The 19,504-nt window shown below is 38.5% G+C and overlaps 4 protein-coding genes across 4 annotated transcripts; 2 read left to right on the plus strand and 2 right to left on the minus strand.

Annotated features, from left to right (window-relative positions):
• The first annotated feature begins 627 nt into the window (after nucleotides 1-627).
• On the plus strand, nucleotides 628-4,938 carry amh (anti-Mullerian hormone). Its single transcript, XM_079426035.1, has 7 exons — nucleotides 628-781; nucleotides 1,974-2,285; nucleotides 2,403-2,572; nucleotides 2,796-2,907; nucleotides 2,992-3,127; nucleotides 3,411-3,832; nucleotides 3,978-4,938. The coding sequence occupies exons 1-7, from the start codon at nucleotides 664-666 to the stop codon at nucleotides 4,397-4,399; spliced, it is 1,692 nt and encodes a 563-aa protein (XP_079282161.1). The 5' UTR covers nucleotides 628-663; the 3' UTR covers nucleotides 4,400-4,938.
• On the minus strand, nucleotides 4,458-6,961 carry LOC306875457 (uncharacterized protein). The gene is made up of 5 exons (XM_079426036.1): nucleotides 6,903-6,961; nucleotides 6,487-6,522; nucleotides 6,214-6,348; nucleotides 5,681-5,751; nucleotides 4,458-5,606 (listed from the first exon to the last, which is right to left on the minus strand). Coding segments are annotated over exons 2-5 (384 nt in total). The 5' UTR covers nucleotides 6,488-6,522; nucleotides 6,903-6,961; the 3' UTR covers nucleotides 4,458-5,429.
• A 740-nt stretch (nucleotides 6,962-7,701) lies between these two features.
• oaz1a (ornithine decarboxylase antizyme 1a) lies at nucleotides 7,702-12,223 on the plus strand. Its single transcript, XM_079426038.1, is given in 6 exon segments — nucleotides 7,702-7,856; nucleotides 9,563-9,608; nucleotides 9,610-9,696; nucleotides 11,178-11,353; nucleotides 11,462-11,547; nucleotides 11,636-12,223. Coding segments are annotated over 6 exon segments (645 nt in total). The 5' UTR covers nucleotides 7,702-7,737; the 3' UTR covers nucleotides 11,767-12,223.
• A 66-nt stretch (nucleotides 12,224-12,289) lies between these two features.
• LOC306875458 (inactive tyrosine-protein kinase PRAG1) lies at nucleotides 12,290-16,637 on the minus strand. The gene is made up of 4 exons (XM_079426037.1): nucleotides 16,395-16,637; nucleotides 16,060-16,211; nucleotides 15,148-15,659; nucleotides 12,290-14,715 (listed from the first exon to the last, which is right to left on the minus strand). The coding sequence occupies exons 1-4, from the start codon at nucleotides 16,472-16,474 to the stop codon at nucleotides 13,657-13,659; spliced, it is 1,803 nt and encodes a 600-aa protein (XP_079282163.1). The 5' UTR covers nucleotides 16,475-16,637; the 3' UTR covers nucleotides 12,290-13,656.
• Between the last annotated feature and the right edge of the window lie 2,867 nt (nucleotides 16,638-19,504).

Here is a 19,504-nt window from a genome sequence, read left to right on the forward strand (position 1 = left end):
AAATGGTAACCCATGTTTTGCAGAAAGTCTTGCAAACTTAAAAAGCCATTGAGATTCTCTTGAGAGTTTTTCGGTACAAGTTTTTTCGGTTTGCCATATAGACATAACAGTGCCCCTGTTCATTGTTTTTGGATCAACTCCATGAGGGGTTTGACCATACACCCTTTCAGTTACTGACCCAGATATGCCCATTTGCCATGCAATGTTTAATGAAGTCAAGAGCAAAATATAGTAATTTACAATGGGGATAACAAAAATGTACCCCAAGAGATGAGGACACTCTCTGAACTGCATCCCATGGGAATGAAATGAAGAAATTGTGTACAAATTTAAAAATATAATTTTGTTGCAGTTTGCCGGCAAGGAGGACCAAACTATTATCCGCTACTACAGCTGTGTGTCTGGGGTCTACAAAGTAATCCATTGTTTGGAAGAATTCCTCCTCACCTTATCAAAGCTCAAGAGCATGTGATGTCCATTCACTATCCCTCGAAATTCACAAATCCACCTCATGCCTCAAATACCCACTGTTACTCCAAGGACAAGATTTCTTGGCAGGCTAGCTCCACTCTGGAGCACAGGAGGGGGTGTATATATAACACATCCCCGCTGTTGCCCACCCTAAAACAAGTGCTGGGTTTCTCTGCATGTGAATCAGAGAAGATGCTGTCCCACGCAAGATTCTTACTAGTGCTGTTGCTGACTGTGGCGACTGGGTTATATGGTGCCAGCGTACGACACGAAGAGCAGGATAACAGCCCGAAGGTCACCCAACTATCAGGTCAGTCTCTTCCATTTGTCCCGAATCTGTCTTGATGCACTAAAAGGATATTCACACCAAAATTAAAAATGTCATTAATTATTCACCCTCATATCGTTCCAAACCTGTAAGACCTTTGTAAGATCTTCTGAACACAAATTAAGATAGTTTAGATGAAATCTGAGAGCTTTCTGACCCACCATGGACAGCAATGTAACTGACAGTTCAAGTTCAAGGCTCAAAAAGGCAAGGACATCATTAAAATAGTCCATGTGACATCGGTGGTTCAATTGTAATTTTATGAAGCCACAGAAAAAATAATGACTTCATTCAATAAATCTTCTCTTCCGTGTCAGACTTCGACATGCGTTCACGATAGTACCATGATGCATGCATGTGATGCTGCTGACGCAGGAACAGTGAATGCACATGCACGTGTCCTGGTTCTGTCGTAAATGTGCGTTAAAATCTGACACAAAAGAGAAGAAATTGTTGAATAAAGTCGTTATTTTTGCTGTAGCTTCATAAAATTAAGGTTGAACCACTGATGTGTCACAGACAATTTTAACAATGTATTTACTACCTTTCTGGGCATTGAATGTGGTAGTTACGTTGCTATCTATGAAGGGTCAGAAAACGATTTCATCAAAATATCTTCAATTTGTCTTACGGGTTTGGAACAACATAAGGGTGAGTAATTAATGACAGAATTTTCCATTTTAGGTGAACTATCCCTTTAGTTGAACTTATTGCGCTTTTAGATCTCACAGACCAACTAACATGCTAAAGCAATAGCTTTTAACTTGCAGTGTGCAAGTTTGTTTTCTTGATTATATTTTTATAAAATAGTACCCTGAAGTGGTTGCAGGGGTGTAGGAACCATTTGATAACTTTTGGGAACACGTTAAAGCAGGGGTTAAAGTACGTTAATCCTGGTTCTGGACGGCCACTTTCCTGCAGAGTTTAGATCCAACACACTTGACTGGAAGTTATTAGTTGAAGACCTTGATTAGCTGGTTCAGGTGTGTTTAATTAGGTCTAGAGCTAAACTCTGCTGGGAAGGTGTTAACTCATCTGCAAGATTTGAATTGGGTGTGACCAATGAGAAAGACATCCAAAATGTGCAGTGATGAGGGGTACCCAGGACAGGGTTGAGAACCACTGCTTTAGGTAATGTGTTCTGCCCTTGAATGGTTATCTGATTGACAAACAGGATGGAATGGAGATGAGCAGGAAGTTGCAGATATGGTACGCGTACCCCGCAGTGCCAGTGAACGGCCGATTGGTCCATCTGCCCATTCAACACATTCCACTGAAGACGTGCCATGTGATGAAGAGCAACTAGCTCACAGTCGTGACATGGATGAATTCCTGTCAGCCCTGAACAGGGAGAGTGAACTGGGGAGGATGGATTCCCAGAGGTTCGGAATATGTTCATCTGGAACTTCGGGTTTGCACATTTCACATCTAGTACAGAGTTTGGACCAAAAACGAAGTGGCCTCAAGGGTGTACATGCCACAAAAGGTAAATCCATTTTTCTTGGCTTCGTAATTTGATTTCCAACTAAACCCTGGTTTAAGTTGGATGTTCATCCTTCTCGACTAGCTAACACCATTAGTTGAGTTGTTTATTTTTTTATAGATATTTGGGATGCTGAGAATGAAGGAGCGATGACTTTAACCCTCACATTCCCAAGGCATGCTAAACCAACCAGCCAAGCCTCTGTGACGCTCCTGTTCCGTATCGATTCCATGAAAGGAGATGGTTTGAGAGTGAATTTCAACAGTCATTCCATCCATCCAAATACACAGGTTAACCTCAATGATGATTTCATGATGGTAGAGAAAGAACATGAAATGATGGGGTGAAAATGGGGCAACGGGATTGTGAAATGTCATATTGCTGGCATGTCAAATCAGGGGTGTAGCAACATTGCATGTCTTTCTTCCTCAACTGGGTAAACATTATCTTCCCTTATTAATATTCATTATAATAATGTATGCCCTCAGTATTCCTGTGCTATTTGCTTTTCAGACGGTTTGCATTTCTGAGGCTACACGTTTCCTGGTCCTTACAGCAGGACAAAGTCATGCCCATGTTCACCTTAGACTAAGTGTAACAATTGAGACATGGAAAGATGAAAACAGTGAGACCTTTTTCCCTTCAAAAACAGACTTCTCTTAAGAGGCCTTTCACAGTGTAAATTTGAACTCATTCTGTTACATTTCAGAGCCGAAACCCAGTGTGTCTGAGCTTCAGGAAGTGTTGATGAGAAAGGAAGATGGCAGCAATGTGTCGATGAGGCCAATCTTAGTTTTCCTCTCTGACCGTGATGAGCAAAGGACACCGCACTTACAATATCAAGGGTAAATGATTCACTTGCTAAAGGTTTAAACTTCTCCATTTAATCCTGCATTATGTGATTCGATAATAACCAAGCTGTTAAGCCATGACCCATTTAAAATTGTGGCTTCTTACAGTAAAAATGAAAATGGGATAACATACTGCAATACAACTCTATTACCTACTACATGCATCAGCAAATTGTATGGAGCTCTATATCCCATGATGCTGATACATATACTACACAGTATTCACTAAGATAATATTCCATTCAGAACATTGCCAGTGTTTTTTTTTTTTCTTCAGAAATCAGAAACTCCCATCCAGAACTTATCTTTTCCTCTGCGAGCTGCAGAAGTTCTTGAGTGATGTCCTTCCTCAGAAAGAGGGACCAACTTCTCAGCAAGGTGCAAACAGTGTCTCTTTGGATGTGCTGCATTCCCTTCCACCTCTCAGCCTTGGAGAGTCATCCACAGAGTCCCTGCTATCAGGACTGGTGAATTCCTCCACGCCGACTGTATTTGTCTTCCCTGAGAGGCAGCAAGGCCTGCAGACTCACAGAGTGGAGGTGACACTAGATTCTCCTCTGTTGTCTGTGCTCAGAATAAGACTGGATGAAGCCATGGCTCAGGTGAAACAGCAGGAGGCGGTGCAAAAGGTGATTGACAGGCTTCAGAAACTGAGTAAACTAAGTGGCCTTTCTCCAGAAGGAGAGGACGAAGAAGCAGGTGAGCATTAAATATATTTTCATATACACTACCTTTCAAAAGATTTTTAAGCACCAGTATTTTTAAATAAAACCCAGTTTTATATGTTCCCATTGAATTGCATGCATCAAAAATACTATTCATTTAAACTATGATTCATTTATAGTCACCAAGGACCACAAAGAGGCCCAGTACCGGTCTGTTTTGCTTCTGAAGGCCCTGCAGATGGTACTCAGTACCTGGGAGGTGGAAAGAGCTCAGAGAGCAGCCAGAGCGGATGAAGATGGCCCATCAGTTCCCAGTCCGTGTCGGCTTCAGAGCTTGTCCGTGTCTTTCAGGAAGTTCTTACTTGAGCCCTCTAAAGTCAACATCAACAACTGTGAAGGAGCGTGTGGATTTCCCCTGACCGGCAGCAACAACCACGCCATCCTCCTGAACAGCCATATTCAGAGCGGCGAGCCCATCAATCGCTCTCTCTGCTGCGTACCGGTGGAGTTTGATGATCTGAGTGTGATCGAGCTGGAGAGCGAGAGCACCAAAATCTCCTTCAAGACCAATGTGGTAGCGACCAAGTGTGAATGTCGCTGACCCCCTCCTTTTGCTCTTTGAAATGCGCTTATGGATGCGTATATAGCAACATATGAATAAAACCTCATACATCTGCATTTATTTTTGCTTGTAAATACACAAAGCTCTAGGTTTTCTCAAACTGACCTGATACATATGCAAACATACAACAAACTGTCATTTGAAGTGTAAATTAGGTAATTAGGGGAATATTTTGCATATGCAATGATATAAACAAAATTTTAGACCACTTTAGCTGTATGAAATAGTTGTCCTGTTAACAGATTTGCAACAGTGCTGAGCGCATTAAAATATTTGGCTGTGTTAGAATAAAGCAAATATTCAAAAAGCACGTTTTCTCTGTCTATTCACTTATGATTCCTGCAAAATTCTCTCAAAATGTTACAAGTGGTTTTAGGTTTATATGAAACATTACAGATGAAAATTTGTATACAAGTAAGTATATATATATACACTAACAGTCAAAAGTTTGGAATAATTAAGATTTTTCAAAAGTTTTTGAAGTCTTGTGATCCTTTGGTTCTCATTATTAAAAATGCAGAAAAGAGTTTTGGCTGCTTAATATTTTTGTAGAAACAGTGATACATTTTATTCAGGATTCTTTGACCAATATCAAGGTCAATGAACAGTATTTATTTGACAAGAATCTTTAGTAACATTATAAATTCCTTTATCAATTTTGATTGATTTAATGTTTCCTTGCTGAATAATTTAATAATTTATTTTAAATCCTGTTACTTTTAAATGGTAGTATATCACAGTTTCCACAAAAATACTGAACAGCTCAAATGTTTTCAACATGGGAAATAAGAAGAAAAGTTTCTTAAGCAGCAAATTAGCATATTAGAATGATTTCTGAAGGATCATGTGATACTGAAGACTGAAAATTCAGCTGCGATCACAGGAATAAAGTTAATAAAGGAAGGAATAAATACATTTTAAAATATATTTCAGAATATTACTGATTTTACTGTCATTTTTTGACTGGTAGTGTATACTTATATATAATATTTATTTCATCTTAACTGTTTTAGGAAAACTCCCTCTCCTTGAGAAATCCTTTAGCCATTTCTTTGTTACGGATCTTCCGTGGTCCAACCTTCTCTCCATCCTGCTTAGGCCTTGCAGCTCTTTTCTTTTTAAACTCCTCCAGTTTATCCTCAGATCCCCAGTTCCAAAATGCAAAGGTGTCCCACCATGAATCAGACTACAGCAAAGACAGGCAATTCAGAAACGATGAACTAGCTAAAAGCTGTTCAAGCAGATTGAAATGAGCCTTACCTCTGCTTCACCAGCCTGAAGCTCTGATCCAGGTTCTTCTTCTGTTGCTTCAAAGTATGGCTCTATTGTCTCTGTTACACAGTTGTGGCAGTTTTGATCAATTTAATGTGTACTTGCTAAATAAATGTATTAGATGACCCAAAACTTCTGGGCCAGTATTCACAAAACATCTTAAGGCTGAAAGTAGCTCATAACTCGCAGATTTAGGAGAAAATCTTACAAATAATCCTAAATGTTTGCTCTGAGAGTATTTCACAATGCGTTTTAGCAGTAAAACTAGCTCCTAAATCTGTGAAACGTTAGGAGTATAGTGAAGAGGACTACTAAGACCAAGCCACAAACTATTCCTAAAATGGCTGTTGCCTCTGAATGTAAACATTTTAGAAACATTTGACAATAATGACCTTTTAAAAAGGTACCACCTTTAGTTTTGGAGGTTATCCAAACTCTACGGCCAATCACCTTGTGCATATATTCATTTTGCAATAATAACTGACAAATATTTACTACATAACTCATATTCAAGAATTCACCTTGTACTATCTCAACCGTTGAGCTGACCATCACAACGACCATGGCCACTAATATACAGCGGTTGAGAGTGATGGCCTTCCATGGATTTTCCACCTTACTCAAGGATTCCACGGGAAATATGCGCCGATACGTCACTGTTGAATGGAGATAGTTGAGTAACTCAGAAATGAAGTGTGATACAGTTAGAAATTCAATGTAATGACAGATATACAGTGAATTATTTCAAAATATTTAAGTTTTATAAATGTAGATCACAGGTCAGTGATACATACTTGTTCTGATGATCCTTTCTGGAAGTTTCTGTGGAACTGGAGATTAAAACAACTTACTTGTAAATATCTTACACTTAAATTTATATATTAAAGTGCATTTAAACTTAATTATGTACGCTTATGTTATTTATTATATGATTTTATTTTATAGATTCACACAAGTCTGTCTCAGGTGTCGCACAGCTCAACAAGTGATGTTCTCGAGGTGGCTATAACATTAAAATGCTAACTTAAAACTATTTAAGCTTGTGTCAAAAATTCCTAAAAATATAACAGAAAACATCTACAGTCTTTTACAGCTGCAAACAGTACAAGAGCTGGCAAATGAGTAATAGGGCTGATTAATGTAATGCATATAATTCTGAGTATAAACAAACTGCATTACTGGTAGTTAGTATTAAACGAGCAGTTCTTACCAGGCAAAGCTAGAGTGGTCAGGCAAAAACCGTGTGTAAGGAGGAGTCTCAAGTTCTTCAGAGCCCTGATGGACAGGAACAGCTGAGACTTTATTATTAAAAATACAAGCACTTATGATTTTACATGGCCGATTTGCAATCTTGAATGTTGGTAATATTTATGTCCATGTACATACAAAGTAGCCATTTTTAGATGTTTTCCAGTTATTTTTAAGTTAATAATATAAATACATTAATTATAATGAATCTTAGATTGGACTGCTTATCATGTTGAGTACTGTAACAATGAGATGTATAATTAATTATTTACATTTAGTCATTTAGCAGACGATTTTATCCAAATCGACTTACAAATATGAACAGATTTTTCAGATATAAATTATAATCTATCCTATGAATGGCAAATATGCATTCATAAACCAAACGTTACGGCTTATCATAACATTGTGTGACTACAATCTTTTTTTTTTGTTTAGTTTTTTTTGCAAATTGTACATGAGACAGGGAACATCCAACAACATAAGGCACATTCACCATAAATAATATAAATAATCAACATAAATAATAATTATTATACTCACAAGTTACAACAAAAATAACAATGAGGGAAGGGAGAGAGAAAATAAAAAACGACACAAGGAGCACGAATCAATAGAATCATCACACTCAATTTTAATTCGTTTATTTCCACTTTTAGTTTGTTTGCTAAAGCGCATGACGCACCGCAGAAGCCACGCCCACTCGTGTTTCAGACTATAATAACTGCGGGCCTACAGACATTAACACTTTCAGTCGGCGCTCGGACAGAGAAGAGTAGGGCCTTGACGTTGGCCGGATGGTTAAATCCAACCTCCAGACGATCCTGAATAGCCACTGTTTTGTCAGAGAAAAAGAGAGTAATATATCCAACATGCCAGTGAACGAAATGACCCGTAATAAACCAGAGAATGAAAGGTAATGTGGGACTTTTATGTAGATAGCTCGCGCGCGGCCTTGTTTTAGCTGTACAGCCTAGCGAGCTTTAAATTGTATGACGAAATACAACGTAATGTATATTAGATTGAGATTTAAATCGACCCATCTGTCAAAATTCCTTCTGTAGAGGTATTTTAAATGATTTCTGTTAAATATCACGCGAGTAAGCCGCTGTCTGTTCAGGTGGAATCGTGTTGTCAATCATTCCCGGATTAGAATGATTGACAGGCCTGTTGCCAGGTAACCGCTTTTGTCAAATTCGCTTAGCGTTCTAGAAACTTCCAAATCATGTCATAATTCTGTCATTATTGCCAACGGCTGGTTTAATGTATTTAGGAGTTTATGTAGTCTCGGTTTGGCTTATGAGATTTAAACATCATTATGTAGCATCATAACATGTTGTTCGTTTTATATTACTTTATAGATTTGCAAAGGCTTCGCGGGTTTATTCAGGTGTCGCACAGCTCAATAAGTGATTGACGGGTAACGTTAGGTGTTCGCGAGGTGGCTAACGTTAAAATGCTAACTGGATAAAGCGAAAACGGTTGGGTGTATTGCTCTTTTGTCACTCTTATGAATAATACGTCGCGTAAGAATACCCAAACGTCATATAAATGAGTAATTGCCCACAAAATGGCTGTTAAAACCGGTTTGAGGCGAATTATAATGTGCTAATGGCTAAGCGTCGCCTCGCCCATCCCCCCCCTTGTTTGTTTGTCTATTATGCGTCATTGCTGTACTGTATAGAGTACCATGATGATTTTATTGTTTTAAGCTAGAGTTGACTTCTTCAACAGTTGATTTGTATCTGTATTGTAGAATTAAATCCGAACGTTCTCATTGTAATCTAAGAGAAATCTATTTTGGTTCTGTTTATCTTGATGCATTCTCCTCAAAGAATAGCAGGTATAAAGGGGAAATGTCGGTTAGTACACGTGAATATTTTTTTTTTTAAGATGTAGTCATGTCTAAACTTGTATGTGTGTTGTTTGCAACACCAATTACCTCTAGTCTCCTTTTTGGTAGGAAGTTGCCCACCAGGTTATTCATTTGTGTTTCATGCAATGATGCGGCACAAATCCAGGTTTAAAAATATGGGAGGAGGTTTTAGCTTCCTTTTACTTCGCCTACGCTTTCATCAGAGGTGTTCTGGTCTTGCAGTAACCCCTTGTACTCATTGGGTTTGAATGATGTCGGCGTTCATTCACCTGCTACAGGCTGTTGTGTAACTACCGTTCATCCCCTCCCATGTGATCCCAGCCTCTGTAACAGGCTCACTGTGTCTCTTGTGAATAGTCAAGGTTGTCTGACTTCAGGGATTAGGCTGTTTTCAGTAGCACAAAAGAAAGTTCTTGTTGCTTTCCTCACGTTGCTTTGCTGAAGTGAAACGAGGTTTGCACAGACACATTCATTTTTTGTTCGGGTTAAAGATTTGCATACTCTGTTGCGTTTTTTTTCTTTTCTTTACAAGTATGGTCTGCAGATGCACCATTTATAATTCAAACCGTCATGGTCTTGCATAGACCGGTTTATTTTTAATGCAAAGGACATACAAATATACCTTTTTATATATAATTATTAGTTTAAAGCTTATATTTAGCTTTTGTTTATTACGTATTTATACATTGTATATTGATGTAATGCTGTCTGAGTATTAAGAAGTGTATCGTGTTTTATGGTTCCAGTTCCCATCGCTGCAGTAACCCGTGTCCGGGGCCTCTGTGGTGTTCCTGATGTCCCTCTCCCACCCCTGAAGATCCCAGGTGGGCGAGGGAATGATCAACGGGATCACAGTCTTTCAGCTAAGCTATTCTATTCTGTGAGTACAAAGGGTTTGGTTCACATTTCACATCACATGAAAATGTATTTGTGTGAATAAATGAGTTATTTTTTTTAATTTTTTTTTTTTTTTGGTCTGAGTTTTACTAATGGCTCATTTCCACTGAGTGGTACGGTTCGGTACGCAATTATGTCAGTTTCCATTGTCAGAAGTTGTGAATGTTACCAAAATAGCGAACCGTACAGTACCACTTTTTTGGTACCCTTTCCGTTGGGGTACCTAGCACAGCAAATGGTACCAAAAGGGTGGAGCTAAACTCACCGCAGAACGTTGATTGGTTGACTAGAATCGTCACTTTTGCATGATACAAGGGGATAAAGCTTCTTCACTCGTTCCACTCTGCTGTCCATGAATGTTGGGCTTATTTACATCAGAGTGCGCAAACACAAAGTGTACTTTATATTTTCACCCAGACAACAGACATTTTTCAATATGCATTGTCTGTTCTTGTGGACTTGTGAAACGTTGTTGCCCAAAAACCTGTGTAATTCTCAATTACGCCACTATTACTGTTAATGTGTCATGAAATGTAGCTTTAAGAGTTTTTCAGGCCAGAATGTAGTTGTTTAAAACTCAAATCTGCGGTTTATTTATAAAGAGCGCCTATTTGAAAATTTGCCCATTTCAGAGCTCCATGCGATCACCAGGTGCTCTGTTCTCATCCTCGAGCAGCCTTGGCTCGTCTAGTCCTTCCAACATTTGCCACGGACTCCGATGTCTCTGTGATGACTAAACGTGAGCTACAATTAGTTTTGGGTATATTTAACAGGCCTTCGTGGTCTCATGAATCTATTATTTGTTCCTGGTCATATTGTTTTGGCTGGTCACAAAGTTATATTTAACTTTATATTTATTTTGAACTTTACCGTAGTACAGCACTGATTTTGTAGCGTACGTTTTGTTTTTTATTTAACTTTTAGGCTATTTAACCAGGAAAGAAACGGAATTGTTTGCTTTTGTCTTTTTCTCTTATATAAGCCTCTTATACTTTGTACATATGCATTTTATAATGGTGTGTATTGTTCATTAAAACTGACATTTAAGGCAGAGTTGTGCGTATTGTCGCACTTTATCATCGATCACTACTTTCCAGCATACGCCACACCTATCAAGTAAGGGCATTGTTGGTGTTGGTGGTGGAAACGCAAGCTGGATCAGGGTGTTTGGTCCCGAATTGTAACGTACTGTAATCTACTGACCCGTACCGCCCGGTGGAAACGAGCTATAAGTGTCTTTTAACTGTGTTCCTCATAAAGACAATGTGTGCATGATGTATGCTGTTAGATATCCCACTGTACAAGGGTCGTCATATCTGCATATTAATATCATCACCTGTGGAAACTGACGTTGGACATTTCACCTTGCCTAATTTCTCATGTTAATGATTTAAATGCTACAGTTTGTTGCTGTAGTAATTGTCCTTGACTGCATATATGCATAACTGTATTTTGTTTTTGAAGGATGCTCAGTTACTGGTTCTTGAGGAAGCCCCTCAGTTGAACAGCCGTGTACGTTTTTTGCTCTTTGAGCGGCGCTGCTCTGTGAGCAAGCACTTAGTCTGGAGGGGAGCACTGAAGGGGTCAGACCTTTACATCGAAATCCCCACTGGTGTCCTCCCAGAAGGGAGCAAAGATAGGTTTGTCAATTGAACCCTTTATCTTTTAAATTTTCTTTTCTCTCTACAGAAAGTTATATGTAGCTTAAACTGATTGTTCCCCTTTTTTTTTTTTTTTTTTGGCAACAGTTTTTCACTCTTGCTGGAGTTTGCAGAGGAGAAGTTACAGGTTGATCACGTTTTCATCTGCTTCCATAAGAGTCGAGATGACAGAGGTAAGGCTTTTCTCTTCCTGTATTCTTGCCTTTTTTTATTTTTTTCTTATGAATTCTCTTTAACTTCCTTTTGCACTTCTGTCTCCAGCATCGCTGCTGCGGACGTTCAGTTTCATGGGCTTTGAGATTGTGAGACCGGGTCATCCCCTCGTCCCAACCCGCCCCGACGCTTTCTTCATGGCTTACAGCATCGAAAGAGACTCCGATAGTGAAGAATAAAGCTTATCAATCACATATTGCTTCTAATTACTATGCTGTATCTCACTCAACATGGTCACCATTAAAAGAAACATAGTATGAATGTCAAATTTGATTAGTTTTTTTTTTTTTTTTTTTTTTTTCAGTTGTATTTGCACTAGTGTAAACCAAATTTCCACAGTGACCATTAGTTTAAGCTATTACCACTGGGCTTAACTTCCAATGTAATTGGATTCTTTGCTGATTTCCCCTTCACCCATTCCCACACTAATCCTTTTTAGTGCATATTTATGGATAAGAACGCTCAAGCAGCAACGTTTGTAGAATCATTGTTTTCATTGCTGATGTTTGTTTTTTTTAAACCAGTGTCTTCAAGTTTTCTTAATGTGTGCATGAATTGGAGTTTTTAGTTATGACTTCAATAGGATCTGTCTGCATGTTTGACAGTGTGCAGAATAAAAATGCTCACCTTACACCACTACCTTCGTTTTGCTACCTCTATTCAGTTCCATGAGCACAATGTAAATTATTAGACCACGTCTTACTGGGTTACTGGAAGACTTTATTGTTGCACTTTTAGCCCTGTTGAATGTTTCGCAATGCTACTTTTTCCAGGTATTAAGTAAACGCCACAAGGTCAAACTCCAACAAGCTGATTTTGCAATATGTAGTTTAGTCACACCTGCGAGATGTTTGCGATTACACATTTCTAACTATAATATCTTGGTCTAAACTTAAAGTAATCTTGATAAACTATATATCATTTGAAAGGTTTTGGACTCTAGTTTTCATATTTGGTGACTGTTTTTTCAAAGAAATGACAGAGCAATAGATAAATGTCGATAGATTCTCCATTTGTGATATGGTGCCAAACACATTCATACTATATGCATGTTTTTATGTGTTTTACAGATTGAATTAAAATCAAATATTAAAGTTACCGCCCAAACTATTTCTGAATATGACTACTTCATAAATATTTTGAAAATTATGGAAATATATGGTTCAGAGCACTCAATGGATTTCAAGAGTCATCTAGTGGAAACGTTTGGTACCGCATCCACAAAATTGTACTTGCAAGTAAATTTTTTGAGAACCTAAAATTTGGCACAACTTGTTCAGATGATTGCCATTGATTTTCTTGAAGATTTGGTGTTAAACGTGTTTTGTAAAATCGCTATTTTATATAAAAATAAAAATATATATATTTTTGTTTTACTTTTTCATTAAATTTCTAGTTTTTTATAAATCTATTTTTTTAACTTCTACAATAGTCTGTGATGTTTCACCTTTAAAAAGATACCAATCTTAAATCTGTGCTCTGAAGTATTCAGGTTTTATAACAATAGCTGGAAAAGTCATTTTTATTTCTATGCTCAAAAAGTGGGACTTGCAGTTTAAAGGTTAAACAGTTTTGTTTTCACAAACTTTGAAATTAAAAGTGGTTAAACTCAAGACACTGGCACTAAGAGGCACTTCAGCACTAGAGTTGAGGAGCTCTGATATACAAAGGAATTTTTTGTCATTTTGTGTCTGTACAGTTACTTTTGAATGGCTGCTTGTTCCTTTAAATTGTGGCAAAGATCTACCTAAATTAAAACAAATTGGTACAACATAGCAACGATTTACCAAAAAAACGAGGTAACAAAATAATCAAACTTGAACCCGATTTAATTAAAATAAGGGACAAATTCTTAATTTGTGGCCACGATGTCTAGATTTTTCTGCGTGTTGTGCAGGGCTTCTGAAGTATACAGCAGCTCATGAATATGAATTACAAATATGGGACAAGGTGATCTGTTCTTAGGATTGTAAAACTGTAGATCATATCAGTGACATTACGAAATACAGATCAGTTAAATCTGAGGCTTACCAACTCATAATTGCTGTCATTACTATTTACATTATCTGTTAAGCAGTTGTAATGAAATCATGAAGGACCAAACGTTCAGTTATGCTACGCATAGTCTCTGGGTTAGTAAGGGACAGATATTGCAGACAGAGATAGTCTTCCCAGTCCAAGCCAGTCTGATACTGAAAGAGTCCTTTTCCGGCAAGCTTGAGAACCAAAAGAGAACGCTTAATTAGTAGCCAATTAGAAAGCACAGAGTTCTCCATTGGATTCTGCTGAAAGAGTCCCTGTCGAGGACCCCAAAGCAGGGCCTGGAGGACACCCACCACATCAGCTAATAGTAGCCCAGGTTTCTCAGATGTCAGCTGGGTGACCAGCCATAGCAAGCCTGGAGTGTATGGAGTGTCTTGGGGCACCTTCCACACAGATGAGCAACTGTCGGTGAGATGTAGGCAGTACCTCAGCAAAGTCCCGAACTGGAACTCTTGGGATATTGGTTCTTGCAAAACCTCATCCTCAAAATGACTCTTCAGGACCAAACGAGGTGTGCCCCACTTCTCCCATAAGGTTTGACAAATCTCACTTTTCGTCCTTTCATCGTCTGTGTGCTCTTTGGACACTGTGATCATGGATATACCTGTAAAATAATCTGTATTCATGCTTCCCCTTTTCATCTCACTAGGGTAATCATTAAAGTCAGCCTCTTTGCGGATGATACTAGGCCACACTAATGTCACATTCTGTGGTTTCAATTCCCTGTGAATGACTTTAAAATGTCCCAGTTGCTGTAGTCCTAGCACCAACTGGAGGGCAAGAAGACAAAGCCTCCTCTCATAAACCTCAGGAAGGGTGGAGTGCAAAGAGTGTCCTTCCTCAACAAAGTCCTCCAGTGTTTCCAATGTAAAGTCTCTTACCACAATCACACTAACACCTTTCTCAAGAAGATCAGCAACTGTTTGCTGTTGGCATGTGTCCCCATGTAAAGGCTCTGGAGTTGTCTGAGCATGCTGTGAAGTTTGATCTGTAGCTGTGCACTGTGGAAAATGGACCAACCCTTGCTCAATGTTAGGATGTTGCATGGACATGGTGCAGTCTGATACTGAATCCCCTCTGTGAACCTGACAAAATATTTAGGAGTAATTTTGAGTTTTCACACATAAGTAACATGCAACATATAGGATTCTTTAAGTTCTCCAAGTCCTTTACCAGAAAACTGTTGCACTGTGACTAAAAACATGCTCTTGGTAGCACATGTCAAACTGTTGATGCTGTTGCTCAACACCTGGCATGATGAAGGAAGTGTGTTTTTTTTTGAGGGTTTTCTACTGCAAGCTAGGGCTGCCTTATAAGGGTGTGCATTCTGTTTGTGGTTCAGGGGCTCTGCCTGGGAAGCATTGATGGCCTACTTACAGCTTTGGATTGAAAACCCTTGTGCATTATTGCCACATATACAGAAACAAATTCAGATTGCTACAGTTACTAACTAGATTCCTTGTGCATCTAATTTAGATCGATGGTCTCTTATGATATTATACTGTTGATGTTCTTACCTTCGCTGAAAACAGTCTCCCAGGAATCTTTAGACAATGCACCAAGTAGAAACCATCCCTCGTAGCCCACTGCTGCTCACACAATATAAAATCATTAGGCTGAGAAGTCTTTGCCATCTCCATTTCCAGTTCATTTAGAAAGACGCTCGATTCAATGTTCTGCAACGTGTTCTTGAGAAACTGAAGGTAACACTCTTGGATGCCCATGGAAACTTGCTCATGGCTCTGGAAGCTCCTGAAGACACTTTGAAGTTGCTCATCTGGTGTATCAAAGGTCACCTTGTGCAAGGACAGACTCTGATATTTCTCCTCTTGTACCTCTTCCTCTTGTAGTGTAAGTGTTTCGTGGAATGGTGTTATCATATATAGGGGATTTTCATAGTTGCAGGTTCTTTTATGATCGTGGTAAGGTGGGTTCAGAGTCTCCTCTGGGAGGGACAGGGTTCTCATTAGACTCTTTTTGGGTACTGGAGGAGGAGTTTCGTCTGAGAAGAATCTCACCTGGTGATTTTCTGAGTGACAAGATATAGGTAATACATTTAGCAATGGAAGACACAACAAATACACATAATGCATGCACACATACATGCTCAGATGTTGTTTCATGTCATGCATTATGGAACCATGAAATGAAATTCAGTGGAAACTGTCTCAGTTCCCACATTACCGTGAAACACAGACTACATGTGGGATAATTGTCTGTCTAGTGACTAACTGTATTGGTTTCAGGTGTTATATCCTTCAATAATACTTTTGTATTCAAGAAATAAAGTGTAAAAGCACATAAACAGAAATGAGGAAGGCTACGCATGTGAAGTTACAGTAACCAGTTCTCATTTTATTTAGATCCTTATCACTTGCCTCGGAACCTTTTTGTATTAAAATAAACTTGTAAACGTTGTCAGTGCTTACCATAGCGATGATGTATTGGACAGTGGACTGCATTACAGTAAGCAGGAGTAAACACTTCAATAAATGGAGACACAGGGGTCTGTGGTCCAGGCAAGTGTAGATCTCCCACTTTCAGCTCTAGATCCTGGATGGAGCTTGAAGAAGACCTGCTCCTAAACGTGCATATTCGTATTTACAAAAATCCAGAAACATTAGAACATTATGAAGTTACTAGGCCAGACCTGCTTCACTTATGTGATATTTCACTATACTGAGTGTTGAGTAACTTTCGTGGTATGAGGTTTCCTGTAACACAGCTCACATGTGTGTCAAGTCATAACACTAGCATCTCTTACCTGCGCTGTTTGATGGGCAGTGCAGGTGGCAATGTCCCTCCTGATGCTCCCAGGAGAGCGTAGTCTGTTGCTTGATGCATTGTAGATTAGCATGTGACAGCGTGAGCGTTCGTGAATATGTTTCACCCAACTCCAACTGTCAGTTCCTGTAGTTTTCTTCTAGTTCATTAGCACACATGCAGTTACCTCATTTACTTTCTCTCTGTGGCTGTCTGAGACATCGCCACAGCATATCTAGCATCTGAGGTTGGTAGCGGAAAAGCAGAGTGCATTTTGTGCACATCTGTTCACTTTACTTTCAAATAAGGAAACTATGAAAGAAGGAACTAGTTCTTACTGTCATTGGATGACATGCATATGTACATTGTGCTCATGTACTAAGAAAATTGTGCTCACTAAGGAGGTAGGACCCAGCTCACCAAGGTGAAGAGTCCTTACTGCGTATCTATAATTTGGGGAATATTTTATAATTTTGATATTATATGTTTATATTTTCTACAGAACATAAAATTAAGCAACTTAAAGTACACCAGTCAAAATAACTCCTTGCAAAACTGATTTGAAAAGTGCTTGGACGGAAATAAACACTTTGCAAGATACCAGAGATAAGAATAGATATGTAAAAAAAAAAGCATTGTTATTATCAAGTCACTAGAGGATGCTGTTGCTTCTTTATACACAATGAGCAACCTCGACTTGAGACCTTGGCTCAAATGGGCTCAATTAAGAGTTGATTCTGTTGACCAAGGGTGCATTCACACCTGTCTTGGTTTCATGTGGGGTTTTGTTTACAGTTTCTGGTTCACTTGGAAAAAGGGCAGTGTGAAAGCGAACAGCACCAAAAAAAAACAAAACAAAAAAAACAAATCAACATTGTATTTGGTCCGGACCAAAGTGAACTAGCGGACTTTCCCTTAAACTGAGTTTCAGATGATTCAGTTTAATTTGACTGCACCATTTACACATGACTTTTAACAATGCACAATTCCCCATTTGAGCTTTACAGAGTGACACTAGCAGGAACAAAACCCTCCCCACGTCTAAGAATAAAACCTTAGGAGGAACCAAAAATCAACACAGAAGGTGGAACCAAGAGGTATATCAATTTAAATGAGCCTATTAGTCCATTATTTATTTTACTTTTGAATGGTGAATAATAATAATGTGTGAAGTGTGGTTGGGTCATATGTAATTTAATATTTTGTACAGGTTGGCCCTTGTTACCCCCAGTTGGTAGATTCTGTAATTACACCATTTGCACTGCATAAGGGCTTATGCTGTGCACTAATTGCAATCATAATATGGCCTTGAAGTATACTGACCTTTAGTATTAATGCTATTGTCATTAAATATTGGGATTGTGAAGATGTGATACTTTTACATTTCGAAATACAACATAGCAAAAACATTGTATTAAATTCATCTGTAGGTGGACCTAGATTATTCAGCAAAAATATACAAAAAGTGTTGTCAGACTGAATTTACAAAGCCTCCATTCAAACTGAGCTCTGTGAACAATCTGTAGTGTCTTCAGATGGCTCTGGGTGTAGCTCTTTTGGCTGGAGGGTGAGAGTGAGTCAGAGAGGGCTTATTGTTTGGGTCTTTTGTCGTCATTATGTATAGTTCAATCTGCAGAGTGCTTGAAAACACCCATAGAAGACCTATGACTAAACAGATTTCATAAATTTCCTTAAACGGTGAACACGGTTATGAAATACTAGCTGCAATAAGACAACAAACAGCTGACGGAAGGATTAAACCAAAGGTGCAAACAGTAATTTGTAAATTAAAAAGGTGAAATTTTCTTTAGTTTCTTCCAGAGTGCAATATTTTTTTTTTCTGACATTTTTGGCTCCCACAAAATGGGCATATTCCTCCATAATAGTAATCATTCTATACTATGAATGCATAGAAAATATAAATTACAATACACTCAACTCTTAATTTTGGGTTCAGTGCTATGTACTGAAACTTGAAAACATGTATTCATCCAGAATTTTTGTGTTGTTTTACGCATTTTCCAAAATGTTCTAATGCGCAAAATGAGTGCATTTCTTACAAGTCCATTGTGTTCATGAAGTGCAGATCAAAAGATGAATTGCCCAGTTCTAATTTAAGACATGGGTGCAGGGAAGATGCCCTCATCAAAATGAAAAAGAAACAAGGAAAGAGTGCGAGGGTGAGGAGGATACAATAACAAAGCAAGCATTGAAGAGACCCTGAAGTGGACCATCATTAAGCTCATATGCTGCTCTCACTAAAGAGACTCTTCACATGCTGTGGTCCTGAGTGCTGGGGGTTCCTTTTGCAGATTTTTACCACAGATTTACGTAAGCAGCCTTGTAATGTAGTCAGTCAATACTGACGAACTTCAAACTGTCTTAGGAACCCACTTAAACCCAATGGATTCTCACTAGTACACCGCATTCATAGTAAGGATGGCAAGCGGATTTTATCATTTTTTGTAGTAAAATTTAAAACCAAAGAAACATATTTCAATAAAATGTTTTGTTTAAAATGTGTGTTTGTGCTATATTTCTTTAAAAAAAGTCAGTTTAATTTACATTTTATCTAATGACATTTCTACATTTTAATTAGCAGGGTTTTTGGAGTCACTGTAGATCAGAAGACTGAGGCTTTTGAAATAATTTGTATGTTCAAAAAAATTATTTTCTTCATAGGGTCATGCATTCATTTCACACGTCCAAATGTTCAGATTAGTCGTTATAGATGTTATGCATAAAATAAATAAATTCTCACAAAACAGACAGCTTCAAAAACGAGTGCATTTACAATAGAAGGCACTTGATAGTCATGTTTATGAGCAGCACTGCTCTGGGTTTGTTCATTTGAGGTTTGAATTGAAATCGAAAGACTTTCTGTCGGCTTTGCGAAGAATTCCCCAAAGGCTTTGCTTGCTTGACTCATTGCTCTGAGCCAGTTGCTTCTGGATCTTAATTCCAGTAATGCTGTGGCTTCTAAAGAAACGATGAGGAACGGGAGACTGATGTGGAGGGGTGCTGGCATGTGTCTGGATGGGTGATGTTCTGACAGTGATGCTTATTTTCAGTTCCAGCTTAGGGTGTCTAGACAGGTTTATCTCTTCATCA

This window comes from Barbus barbus (genome assembly GCF_936440315.1).
Source record: "Barbus barbus genome assembly, chromosome: 9".
NCBI lineage: Eukaryota > Metazoa > Chordata > Actinopteri > Cypriniformes > Cyprinidae > Barbus > Barbus barbus.